General features: G+C 45.3%; 1 protein-coding gene across 1 annotated transcript in view; it reads left to right on the top strand.

The window, feature by feature from the left end:
- Positions 1-13,859, top strand: part of LOC149868802 (uncharacterized) — a 300,950-nt gene that overhangs the window by 215,562 nt on the left and 71,529 nt on the right. The window contains 1 exon segment of the mRNA XM_090037671.1: positions 4,942-5,101. Coding sequence (XP_089893797.1) covers positions 4,942-5,101 — 160 coding nt within the window.

The raw sequence follows: 13,859 nt of genomic DNA, 5'->3' as shown, positions 1-13,859 counted from the left end.
AAAATATGTATATAATTTATATGGACAGCAGGTAGTGCACAAAGTCACAGATAATCAGGGAGTTAATTCTAGCTCTGTTTCTATATCAGAGTTGCTCAGAGGAAAACATCATGTTTCTCATCAGAAGGACAATTTATGGTTTTATTGACTTCCAGTACAATGTTGAACTACCTCTAAGTGACTTAGGAACCTAAATTATACTGGACGCATCTACATGTGCACTTTAATGCACAGTAGCCTATTTCATTGTGCATTAGAGTGTCATGTCAAAACCATACTAATACACTAATAGACTTTAAAATTAAGCTACTGAGCATTAAGAGTCACTAGAAAGGCATGCACTTTTGCTGCTACTCCTTAGGGCAGCCTAATGTGCATTTAGCTAGTACCTCTCATTAGAAGTATTAAATTTAATGTGTAGTAGCAAAAACGCATTAATGAACATGTAAATATACCCAATGACTTTCAAAGTCCCATTGATTTTTGAGAATAGGATGCAGATGTCTACCTGGTTGTAAGTACTTTGGAAAAATTCATCTTTTAACTTACAGGTACAGAATGGGTCAAGAGCAGGAAAAGAAGTACGTATCGCTCTTTGGATTCCAATTCAGCATTTCCTTAATCCAGCCATAACCTTATTCATCCCCAGGTGTTACAAGATCAAAATGTAGAGTAGTTGCGGATCTTTCCATTGCTTAAATATACTTTGCCCTACCTATTCTGGCCTTGAACTTCCTTTTTGTATATGTAAATGTTCTCCCCTCATCTCCATCATGAGATATCTCCAACCACTCTTCTTACCACTTCTTTACCAGGCAGCTTTAGCTGTACTGATATCATTGCTGTATATGGGGCATTAGGAACAAAATAAATGGGTTATCTGATTGATTGAATGAATGATTTTCTTTTTTTTTGATTCTGTGTAACACTCAGAATTTTTTACTGGTACTTGAGTCACTCAATGATACACTTTAGACATGTACACATACATGTTCCATACAAAGGCAAGACATTCTTACACTTTTAAGGATAAGAATGATCACTATCCTGTTTGCATCTGACCTAGCCATTCCTTTGTCTTCCTCTTTTCAGAACTCCATTGCAGCAGACAGAACAAGATAAATGGCAATCTAAATTTCTACAAAGTATTTCAAAGCTTCTACATTCCTGGAAGCTGTACACAACTCCAATGTACTGGTAGTCTAGTTAATTAGTTTTTGAGATGTTAATGCCTTCTTAATCATTGACTTAATAGTTTTGAATAGCTTCATAAGTTTTAGCTGCTGTCGTTTATTACTCAGGAAAATTAATTTAAATTAAAACATTTGTAAGGCAGGTTTTTATGAGAATATTATGAACATCTTCATTGTCTGGGGAACAGGTGCAGGATCATCAAAGATTCTTTCCCTTCTGGATCAATCTTCCCATAATGTTTTCCAATAAAAGAGGGAGAAAAAAACTTAGCTGAAAAAAATGCCTCTTTGGACAACACATTTTAAAAATAATTCATAAGAAAATAATAAAGCAAAAGATGGACAATACAACTTATTATACTGCATAAGATTTTCAGAGTGTTTTCCTTGATGGTAAAATCATGGTACATAAAATGCACATGGATTTTAAAAGAAGTATTTAAAGTACTGAATTCTGTGCAACAAAACTTAAATTGCCAGCTCTCTGGTGAAAGGTCCATTTTTTGTTCTTTATTTGTACAGCATATGGCACAGTAGGTCCTGGTTTTGTACTACGGCTCCAGGACACTACAGTAATACAACTAAATAAAACCACTTTAAATTCCTTTAAGGGAAATACATCTGAGCTAATGGGGTTTACACAATATAAATATGGCCACATATGGATCTAACATGATCAGTGTCATAATTAAGCCTCCTTTATAGAGAAACTACTGAATTCCCAGTTACTGTTATAGCTGATATGGCTAGTAGAAATATCAAATGAATACCTAGGAAGCCACTCCATTCCAAGAAATAATGTTTTCTGGAGTAGAAGGAAGAAAAGCACTTGCACACCTATTTACATCTTTCATAATCTAAATACCATTGTTGTTCTTTGTCTCCCATTGGTTTTCATAGGAATCTGTGTCTGAGTAAAGTAAGGAATGTTCACATTGTTCTGTAGTGCACACCACACTCTCCCAACCTTCTCCCTGTCCCTAACCTGCCAGCCATTTATATTAAAAAAAACTTTAAAAACCCTAGGTCACCTTCCATAGCCACTAAGCCCACTCCTGAAAGCTATCCTCAAAGCTAACATCAAATCTCAAAGCTCAGCTTTTCCCCAGTCCAACCCTCCTCTCAGTAGGTTCAGTACTCACTCAAACTGAGCAAAACACCAGAAGTCAGCTGGTGGCTCTCTCTTCTGGGCCCCAATTCTTATCTGTAAATGCCTTTCATGAGAGAAAATCAGAGAATGAAAGACAAGTAGTGGTCATGACTCATAGGAGGGCTCAGTTCCTTCCCAGTAGATCTTTTCTAGGAATCTGTCTTCCTTAGTCTCTCACATGCTTTGTATGGGCAACAAGGTAATATTGAAGGGGAAAGGTGCCTTGTGTAGCTTTGGGTATTTGAGGTGACTCTTAGAGTTGCCTAAATAGAGATAAGGAAGTACCCTAAATTGCATTGGCTAGATGCAACTTTCTTCATGTTACTTATAATAAAAATTAGAGTTAGTTAGCAGTGTGTCAATGAAATGTCTTCTTTTTTTTGTAAGACAATGCTAGTTCATTAAAATCAAAACTGATCAAGGTGATTGATTGGTTTTGATAAATTTCCTGAAGATAAAATTTTGCAAAATGTTTCAAATTGCTGAAATATTCTCTTTCCAGATTTTCTACATGAAATGGTTCAACTGTGTTCAAAAAGACTGTCATAAATTTAAGTTAAGCCCATCCACATACTAAAAATGATTTTGATTTTCCTCCAGTTTTACAGAGGAAAATATTGTCAAGCTCTCAAAAATTCTTGCATTAAAGTCACAATTTCCCACCCTGCTCTGTTAAAATGACCTCATCATTTACTGACTTGAGTAAACTCTTTCACTGCTTATTATAGCATCCTTAACAATAAATCTTTTTAAGTGGCCTGTAATTAAACATAATTTGATGTTCTTTATCTTATAAAATAAATAAATTGGTGAAATTTTATACTTGATTTTATTTCTTTAGGTAACAGCTTGTGATTTCCAACCCTCAACTCCTTTCCCTGGAGCATTAGCAAAAGATATTACTATTGCCATGTTTACAGAAACCATGTTAAAATGTGAGGAAGGAATCTTTTAATAATTTTCCCATATAAGAAGAAATTACAGAAGAAGAAATTACAGTGTGTGACGGGCAGAGGAAAAGTATTTTTTTGGCAAAATGCACACAAAAAAGCTTGAAGATAGAGGATTCACAATTCCTAATTAATTCAGAGTTAATTACATAGCCGATAATCCTGTACTTAAAATCTGCATATAGAAAATGTTTGTGGAAGCAAATAGACAGTAATTTAACAACATTCAATTTTATAACATTAAAAAAGAAGAATGTTACATTAAATGCCAAGATTAGTGGCAAGTTAACTCAACTACTGACCTGGAATTTCAAAGATCAGTAATATACAGTATGAAGAGTACGTTAAGGTGAAGGGAAGCCATGGAGCCCACCTGCTTGGCTTTATTTCTTCATCTAGGTTGAATACCAATTGTGACATGATTTTTTTTCTGGTTATGTTTCTTTGAATAGCTTGTAGCATTCAGGAAACCTATGCTATGCAGTATATTAATCTCTCTCTGTTTATAATGTTAATTTTGAAATATCTTAATATCTTTTTGGTTTTTATTACCAATTTGCAAATGTAGCATGATTGTGACTTGGCCTGAATAGGAAATAATCCATTATAGATACTCATTATAACAGCACATGCAGCAAGACAATACTTAGGAATAGGGACCAGCCATGTGTTCTAATCCTTTCTCCTGTGCACAGTTACGTGGGAAGAAAGCAGCAAAATTAGAATCTGAATGGCTTTAGCTACTCCCCAAGTTCAAACTAAGAAGGCAGTGCAGAAATGGAAGTACGCTCATTCCTCTCTCTCTCCCTTTCTTCCCCTCCTCCCCACCCTTCCTTTTTTCCCTGGCTAATAAAAGGTCACCTGAGAGCCAGTGGAATTGTCATACCTCCCATAAGCCTGTGTAGTTAGATTTTGAATGAGTTTGGGATTAGTAAGAGGGGGGGAGATCATCTGAAGGCTCCATTAGCATTAAGCATTGATATGTTCTGATGTTTAAGACATAAAACTGTCTGAAAAATTAATTGACATCAGGATTTTTTTCAAAAGATTTACAATATTTCACCTGCTTTCACAAATAGCTTTTCCTGTGGCATGTTTTTTTTACTATACCATACTTTTCAGTTCTCTACCAAAACATGCGCATGCCATGCAAAAAGTGAAAAAAAACCCAAAATATTTATTTCCAACAAAGGAAGTTTAGCTTGTATAGGTTTTAAGTTTTGAACAAAAGATAGTTGGCTCTTATTTTATATGGTGTTTTATGGCCATCTTGGAACTACAAAACTTGTGTGTGTGTTTAACTTTAGGCATTACATTACATCAGTAGGACTATTCAGAATAATGCATAAAAGTAAGTAGCGTGGAAGTCTTCACCAGATCAGGGGTATGTTGGATCCTTAGTTAAGTCCAACAACTCTTTTCTAGACAGTATGTAATACAGTTTGGATGCTGTACCTATTACATTTTTTTATGGATATATATAAAAGAATATGCTCCATTATAATCTGGAAAAATACCTGACTACTGGTCAGCAAAAAATAGAGAAATGGAGAGAAGCCCAAACACTTCAGACATTTGTTGGAAGAATATCAAAGAGAATTGAATTAACAACCACTTCACACAGAAACAAATGTGCTTTTATCCTTAGGCTAAACAGCAAAGGTTGGTTATTAGATGTATTTCAACGCATTCACAGTGATGAAACTGCATTCTTTGTTCCATTTGACCTGGAGATCTCCAATCAGGAGCTGAGCTACGTCGTGAAAAAGGCTGAGCAATGGAGAGGAATCAATGGTGAAAGACGGAAGGTGAGTAGCATAGAAAAAATTTGTAGAGAGATGGTAATACGGTGGCCTACATACATGCTCTCTTTTCATGGGTTTAAAGTGAAGGAAGAGAGGTTCAAAGGAAATAATTCATAAAGAGCATTTGAGAGCAAAATTACTTAGTCATATGCTCAGAATCTCATACAAATTACATCACCAATGACAATGCAGACTTGGGATGCTCTAACTTCCTCATTCAGCTATGTCAAACTAGCAAGAGTGCGTGAGAGTTAAGCCATCACATAAGTCCCTAAAGTAACAGAGTTTTGCAGTCATTGGAAGTAAACATGGCTCATACAAAAAGTTTTTTTCCATTTCACTGACATCCCACTGAACTAAATTGTGAAAGGAATGAGCTTGATAAGCTAGAAAGGTCATAGGTGTATCTCACTCGAGGGCACCTGCACCTCAGTGAGTCACAGTTGAACTTCTGTTCCTACCTAGTTACTTCCTAGAGTTCCACAGAGGCCTGTGATATACCAGGAGTTCCATGCAGTGAGGGAGAGTAGGATTAGGTGGGCTGAAGTTAGGGTGCTGTATTTGTGTCAAAAGTGGGCAAATCACCATCTACTGAACTTATAGTCTCTTCTTTTAACCTTTGTTAAAAGCAATGTGGAGAAAGAACCATCTTTTATTTTGTATTTATTTGCTGGATCCCCAATTACCACCACAATGCAAATAAATTACAACATCATAATAGACCAGCATATCTGTCTTTCTCACTGTATAGCACTGAACCATCGTTATTGACTATTTACAGTACAATTATTAAGAAAGTATTAAAGTGCATGTCAACCAGGTTTACAAATTTGTGAACACCTCTGGTCCTACTGTTGGAAAAAAATATCTGTTTGGTACAAAATGGACTGTTAAGTCCTGATATGCAGACAGCGCATCTACATAAGATGCTTTACTGAGCAGTAGACATTTACTTCACAGTAAAGCATCGCCATCTACATGTGCAGACACTTACTAGCAGAAAATTAGTCTACTGAATTCACTACCTGCATAAGCAGGTAGTGAATTAACTGTGCAGTAGTTACCGCACAGTAGCACATGTATAGATGCCAACAAAGAGCAAATTTGCTTCTGGTCACTCTCACCAGCAGGGGACCAACCTCAGGCTTACCCCAGTGTCGTGGGGCTTAGAGCTCCTCCAGCCCTGGGGATGGCTGGGGTGGCTCTTTGCCTGCCCAGCCTGGCCTTTAAAACTGTGCTGTGATCCCAGGCCTATGACACCTTCTGCCTGCCTCTGGCAGTCGGGTCCTGTAGCAGTGGCCCTGTGCCAGATGCAGCATCATCACAGACACTGGTGGTATATGGGCCCAAGCCCACTACCTGTCTGCCTTCCAAGTGCTGTGCCCCTGGCTGCAGGCCCAGACCCAGCAGTATCTGGACCCACAGCCATAGTCCCTAAGTGACATCAAGGAAGCCATGCTACCTCTTCCCTAATGCCCTACATCACATCCTGACGACCATCTGGTACCAGGATGAGATTACAGACCTTGTGGCACTGTGGGATGATGCCAAGGTCCTGAGCCAGTTTGCCCAGGGTGGGCACTCCAGTGCCCATGTCTGTGATGTCCAGACAGGTACTGCGCACAGGACCATGCCCTTTATGCAGCAGCTAGACTATGTCCTCACTCCCCTTGATAGAGCCATGCCATTTTCTTCAGCATGGATAGTCTGTCAGAGCCTCCACTGTGGCCTGACAGTGATGACTTCTCTGTGGGAGAGGGCTCCTAGGGGCACCAGGAGCACATCCTAGTATATTCCCCACCCCTGGCCTTGTTCAGCACCTCTGGGAGCCTGGGCCAGCAGCTACCACACCAGCTCCAGTTGCGCAGCCCCTCCCAGGAGGACAGTTTGGGGATGGCACCACCTCTCCTAATGAACTCCAGCTCCTTCCTGGTGGCGACCACTATCCAGAAGCCAGGTGCCATGCTCTGCACCCCAGGATGCTGGTGGGAGTTGCGTGTCTTTGCTGCCAACAAGAACAGACTTGGACTGCTTGGGAAACCTGTCATTCCCATTGGTAAGCCCTGCACTGGGAAGATAGCGCTCCCCTCCCTGGCCCTGGCCCTGCCCCTCCTCCCTGCCCTGCTTGGCTGAGCTTCCCTCTGGCCCTCAGTGCTCCCCCTCACTCCCCAGTGCTCCCCCCCACAAAGCATGCAGGGAGGTGGGAAGTAGTGCAAAACTTTATTGAGCAGCCAGTGCCCTCTCAGCTATGAAGCCATGGAACTCTCACACATCAATGCCTGTGGCAATGTCATCCTCAACCACAGGTGGCAGGAATGCATAGCATAGGCACAGGTACCACCCCAGGTGGCAGCACATGTTGTGAGGAAGCACGGATTTGCCCAAAGCACCATCGAAACTGGAAGTAGTGGGTCAGACACCCCTCGGTGTGTGCAAACAGCTCCTTGAGCTGCTTCCAAGTGATTCTCACCAGGGGTATGCTTGGGGCACAGGCCATGTGTGGTAGGGTCCCTACCATGGGGCACTTCTTTGAGCTACCCTGGGGCTGGGGACATGGGAGGAGACTGCTTGGCCTGTAGGAAAATAAGGGGAGGAGTGGGTCTGGAGCAGCTGTGGCAGGCACTGCAAGGATCCAGTCCTGGCCCAGCTTGGGAAGGAGGTGTGGAAAGCAGGCTGCCTGCAGCAAACACCACGTGGGCTGCCTGCCCTCATGAAGCAAGCAGGGATGGAATCCATGGCTAGCAGCTCCCTGTACCAGGGTCTTCCTGGCCAACTTACCATGGTCCCTGGCCATCTGTGTGTGCATGACCCCAGTTTGAGGCCAGGCACTGTACAACCCCCTAATATAGTCCATGTTACCCCTGAAATGTTGGAAACTCTTACAAACAGTCTGTTTCTCCTGGCTCTGCAGGTCTAGCAGCTGCACACAGGAGAGTGGCACCAGCTGCCACTGGGGATGCACCTTCAGTGTCACTGCCCCCTTGGCTGGGGCCCTTTGCATGCACCAGCATGCAGTGGTCCAGCAACAGCAGACCAAGACTGAACCCTGATGCTGGACTGCCTGGTGATGGAGGAGTGGCTGGCCTACTCTCAGGCCTTGCATGCTGAGGACATTGCACGTGAATGGGAGAGAGATCAGGAGAGGGCCTGGGAGGACTGGGCATTCTGCTAGATACTCCTAGCCCTCAAAGATAGGCATATCACCCTCCTTGAGAGGTTGCTGGAGGCCTAGGAGTGACAGGCCACTGCTATAACAGTGAAGGTCATGGAGGAAGACTGCTGCATGTTGGACACCATCCTGGCCCTGACAGTTTCTTTTGTGTGCCTGCTGCTCAGCCCCTGGCCCTGGCCCTGGCCCTGGCCCTGCCTGGGCCTTGGCAGCTTCCCAGCCCAGGTGCTTGCCTCCTAGTGGGCTTGGTTTGAGGTGCCACAGCACCTCCAACAACCAGGGTCCCCTGCTCCAGCACCCACCCCAGCAGGGCCCCCTGCCTGAGCCCCCCCTTGCTGCTTGCCTAGGCTCCGTGAGGCTCCTGAGAAGGAGCTGCCCAGAGTGGGGGCCAGCACCAAAATGGGCCCTGCTAGCTCTGACTCCAGGCTGCAGGAGGGAGAGCTGGCCATGCTGGCCAGCAACTGACCTCACCCCCGGGTAAGCCCCCCTCCTGCTGGCCTCAGTGTGGCAGCTGCACCCGTAGTGGTGCAGCCAGAGGTTGGGGTGCTGGGTGCTTGTTCCCAGGATCCACCCCATAGCTGTGTCCACCCCACTGCCCCCCACCCCAGGAGGACACACAGAACACTGTACATAATATTCATGGGGAAAAGGGTGCTTTATTGGTGGGATTGTTGATGGTGGGGTCTGTATTTGGGAAGGGAGGGTGGCATGGGTCTGGTGTTCAGGAGGGAGGGTGGGACAGGGTCTGTGTTTATGGAGGGAAATAAAGTGTTTTGCAGAAAATTGTCCATAGTGAGCATGGTGCTGGGGATGCATGGTGGGTCTTGGGTCCATGGCCAGCCACTGTTGCTGGTGCCCATCACTGTTGCTGCTGCCACAGCTGCCACTCCAGCTGCCAGGCATCCTCCACCCACTGTGCCTCCTCCACCCGGGCCTTGCGGAGGAGCTTCCCCCAAGCCTCGTAGATGTTATACAGCACACAGGGTATGATGATGACCCGGGGGATGTTGCTTCTGTGACCTCAAGGTGGGCAGTGAGGATGCACCAGCATCCCCTCATGCAGCTGAAAGTGCACTCCACCAGCGCACAGGTCCAGCCCTGGCACCCATTGAAATGTCCCTGGTGGGGGTCCAGCTGGCCAGTTTGGGGACACATGAGCCAGGGGAGGAGTGGGTAGGTGGGATGCTTGATGAGGAGGGACAAGACTCTCGCCTCACTCAGATGGAGGTCCAGCACCTGGGGTCAAAGTGCCTGCTGTCCACCAGGGCTGGCAGGGTGGAGTTCCAGAACACATGGGCATTGTGGGCTCTGCTACCCCAACCAGTGCTGATGTTGCTGAAGGCACCCTAGTGGTTGACAATAGCTTGCAGCATGATGGAATGTGGAATGTGGAATGTGGCTGCAGCAGGGGTGATCACCATGGGGTGGGCAGGTGATAGGAATGTGGGTCTTGTCTAGGGCCCTGATGCACTGGGGGAAGCCCAGGGTGTGGAACTCCAATACCACCTCTGGGGGATCATGGACCCAGAGCATGGTGTGCCTCAGCACATCTTGGAAGGCACTGCAATCCTCCAGGACAGCCTCCCCAGTGGTTACCTTGCCCACGTTGAAGAGATGGCTGATGTAGTACAGGCTGGTAGGCATGGTCAGATTTAGAACAGAGATGGCCAGCTGGATCTCTGTGGGGAGACCTGCTGCTCCAAGTGCAGGTGGAGGTGGTTGAGGAGCTCCTGGTATGTGGCCTGGGTCATCTGGAATGAGTCCAGTCATTGCTTATCATCCCAGCTGTGCTGGAAAACATGGAGCCACCAGTCCTGGCTGGTATGGCAGGCCCACAGGTGACAGGACAGGAGCCCTTGGTGCTCATGGACAGCACATGTGGAGTCATCCATGTGGGCATCTTCAGCGTCCCTGCCAGAGTCTGGACAGTGGCCCAGAGGCTGGTTGGCTTCAGTGTGGAGGCAAGGGACTTCTTGTGGAGTAGTGAGCATGGCCACATGCCTGCATGACACAGAGGGGCAGACAGAGCTGGGGCTGACCTGGGCCAGGTGGCAGTCACTGTGGCAGTGAATGCAGTCAGTATGCCAGCAAACAGAAGCTTGGGGCATAAGTCATCACTGCTGGGGCTGTGGGGTAAAGCAGCCATTGCAAAATGGACACAGGCTTTGTAGACAGAGTTGTGGAGAGCTGTGCCAGCATACTGCAGACTGCTTTGAGCCAGAAAAACAGGTGACCAGGGAGCACCATGTGGGACTGCTTCTTGAAGAGTGCCCTGGAACCCAGGCAGCGGTTGCCAGAGCCTCCAGGTCTCCAGCAGGGGGATAGAACAGGGCTGGAGAAGTCCTGGAGTAGGCTACTCTCATAAGCAGCAAATCTGCTCCCAAATGGCTGCAGCAGCCTTTCCAGGGCTGATTTACTCAGTAAAATCAAGTAACATTAATTGCATGTGTAGACATGCCCATTTATAGTTGATTTTATTTTCTTTTTTCTTTTTACATTTCTTTTTTATACACTGAAACTGCCACTTCAAAATAAGGTCTGCAAATTTTGTAAGTCTCTTTAGCTGCATCTACAAGCTCAGCAGTTTATATAAATGTATAACCTTAGTTGTCACTGCTTTAAACATCTGACAGAGTTGTAATTATTTTCCTGTTTCTTTCTTGATGACAGTTTGGACCCCATAAGGAGAAATAAAAAGGTGAACTGGCCAACTGAAAGAAAAAAGACTCAGATAGCTTAAAGGGCTGTGTAAAGCTTCGGTAGCTGATTCAATTCAGAAGAGATTCTGCCCGATTTTGGGGACTGAATCTCTGAATCCAAATTGAATTGGGAGACCAATTAAAAGAACTGAATTGATTTGGAAAAAGATTCAGCGATTCAGCTGTAGACTAAACAGGCAGCTGACACATGCTGGTAAGTTTGTTGGGGTTGAGGGAGTAGGGAGGGAAGAGATGTGGGGGAGGGAGGGATTGGGGCTAGGCCTGGGACAAGGTGCCCAGCCAGGGTGGGGTGGCATGGGATATGGGTCTGACAGCACTCAGAGTGGGGGCTATGCCTTGCTGCTGCTTGCCCAGCTGGGGCGGGATGTGGGTGTGGCTCACTCTGGGTGGAAGGAGGCAAGTGGGAGCAGTGCCTGGTTTTCTGCGCCATCTGGCAAGCGGCAGTACCACCCCCTCTCGTCACCCCCCCACACTGGCTGGCAGTGTTCTCAGCGCTGATGCAGGCGTGGAAGCCCTGGAAGCAGAGGCTCTGCCCTGCTGCCACTTGCCCATGTAAGTACAGCTTGCTCTGGGTGGAATGGGACAAGTGGCAGCAGGGCAGAGCCCTCACTCCCGGTGCTGCCGCACCTGCATCAGTGCTGGGAGTGGGAACTCTGTGCTGTCGCAGCACTGAAAGTGGGGGCTATGCCCTATTGCCATATGCCCCCTTCCACCTAGAGCGAGCCATGCCTGCATCCTGCCCCTCTATCATGCCAGCTGGGTGAGTGGCAGCAGGACAGAGCCCCTGCTCCCAGCACTGCCATGCCTGTATCCTGCCCTCTGCCCCCCTCCCTGAGTCCTGCGCCCCCCGCCCAGCTGGGCAGCTTGTCCCAGCCCCAGCCCCAATCCCTCCCTCCCTTTCTCCCTCCCACCCCTTCTCTCCTTCCCCCCCCCCCCCACCCAACCCCATCAGACTTACCAGCTGGAGCCAGCTGTGTCAGCTGCCTGTTTAGTCTGTGGCCGAATCTCCAAAGTGGTGGCAAATCTTTCAGATCTGATTTGATCAACCCGAATCAGGACAGTGATTCAAAACTCCAAATTGAATCACTGTCATCAGAATAGGCCAAATCCGAATCTGAGTCTGAAGCGAATACTTGCTACCATAGGCAACTGGTACGGGGTGCATGGGCCCCCCCAACAGGGCTGGTACCTCCCCCTATGGCTGACACTGATGCTGTCAGCGGAGCAGGTGCCCCCCTGACAGGTCTGCTGCCATCAGCATCTTCTGCAGGTGCCCCCCCAGATTCAGGAGGCACCAGTCATTCATGCTTGCCACTTCATACAGACCTAATAGCTTAGCTTTTCCTCAGTGTGAAGTACTGAGTTTTACTTAAACAGCGTGAAGGAAAGAGTTTAAACTGTAGAACTGCAAACCACAGCAATCTGCTTAAAACAGTCCCACAGTTTATACAGATCAAAATTAGTTCTTTTTAGCATGAAAAAGAGTGGTTTAATAATTAAACATTCTAAAGTAAATCAAAGGAAAAAAGACATTTTATGGTAATTTTCTGTTTCCTTTAATACATGAAAAAGAAGGTGAAACAAAGAATATATAATTAACTTCCTAATGTAGCCAACCAAACTATATGGAAAAATGTGGTATATTAAGCAACTGCAAATACCCTTTTTTTTCCTATTGAAGAGACAACTACAATATACTGATTGTATTCAACACATTGTTTTCAGAAGTAATCCAAAAAAGATTTAGCAAAGAAAAGGAATGAAAGTAAGGGAGAGGAGTAAAAGGTAAGTGGAGGAGAAAAAAATAAAGGAAAATGACTTGTACAATGATAAGTAGTTTAATATTGAATAGAAACCTAAAGTATTGAATTGAAATCTATATTATTTACTTTTTATAATAAATGGCAGGTGTTTTTATCCATGTTGAAACACTGAGAAAAAGATCAATCAGAAATGGAAAAAAAAAGTCCTATTTTGCTGAGAGTGTGCAGTTTTCCATGGCCAGAATGCCCTATTTACAAACCATAGCTTTGGTTTTACCATGAGACCTGTTAGCAGGGAAATCACACACCTGGGTGGAGTTCCAAAATGTCCCTTCATGTTACATCCATACACTCCCAGGTCTCACAACATGTGAGACCAAAATGCCCTGATCTTCTTAAACTCTTATTTTGTCTGAGATCCACTAGGGCAATCATGTGTCTTAGTACCACTGGATTGACTGAAACCTGCAGGGAATTAGCAAACAAAAAATTTAATAGATTTCCTAGATTTTTACGGTTGGAAAGGACCTCAGTAGATCATTGAGTCTGACCCCCTGCCCTGGACAGGAAAGAGTGCTGGGGTCAGATGACCCCAGCCAGGTGTTTGTCCAGTCTCTTCCTAAAGACCTCCAAGGTAGGAGAGAGCACCATCTCCCTGGGAAGCCCATTTCAGATTCTGGTTACCTTTCCTGTAAGAAAATTCTTCCTAGTGTCTACTCTAAGACTGTTCTCTGTCCGTTGGTGGCTGTTATTTCTAGTTACTCCAAAGGGTAAACAGAGTATCTCCTATTCCTTGCTGCCCCCCCTGACGAATTTGTAGATGGCTACTAGAAACCCTCTCAGCCTTCTCTTGCAGAGGCTCAAGAGATACAGGTCCCTTAATCACTCCTCGTAGGACCTTTCTTGCAGGTCCCTAACCATACAAGTGGCCCTCCTCTGGACCCTCTCAAGATGTATGGATATAAAGAACAGTGATTTTTGCTATGCTACTTAAGAGATACTTTAGCACCTAACTCAGTGGGCTCAGAAACAAATCTGTGTGTGTAAGGTCTGAGGGCAGAATATGAACATTTTTTCTCAGCCCAAACTCTTGAGCTGCCTGTGCAAAA

This window comes from Crocodylus siamensis, chromosome 3 (assembly GCF_052110815.1).
Source record: "Crocodylus siamensis isolate JL-2025a chromosome 3, ASM5211081v1, whole genome shotgun sequence".
NCBI lineage: Eukaryota > Metazoa > Chordata > Crocodylia > Crocodylidae > Crocodylus > Crocodylus siamensis.
This window is presented reverse-complemented; position numbering and strand designations above follow the sequence as displayed.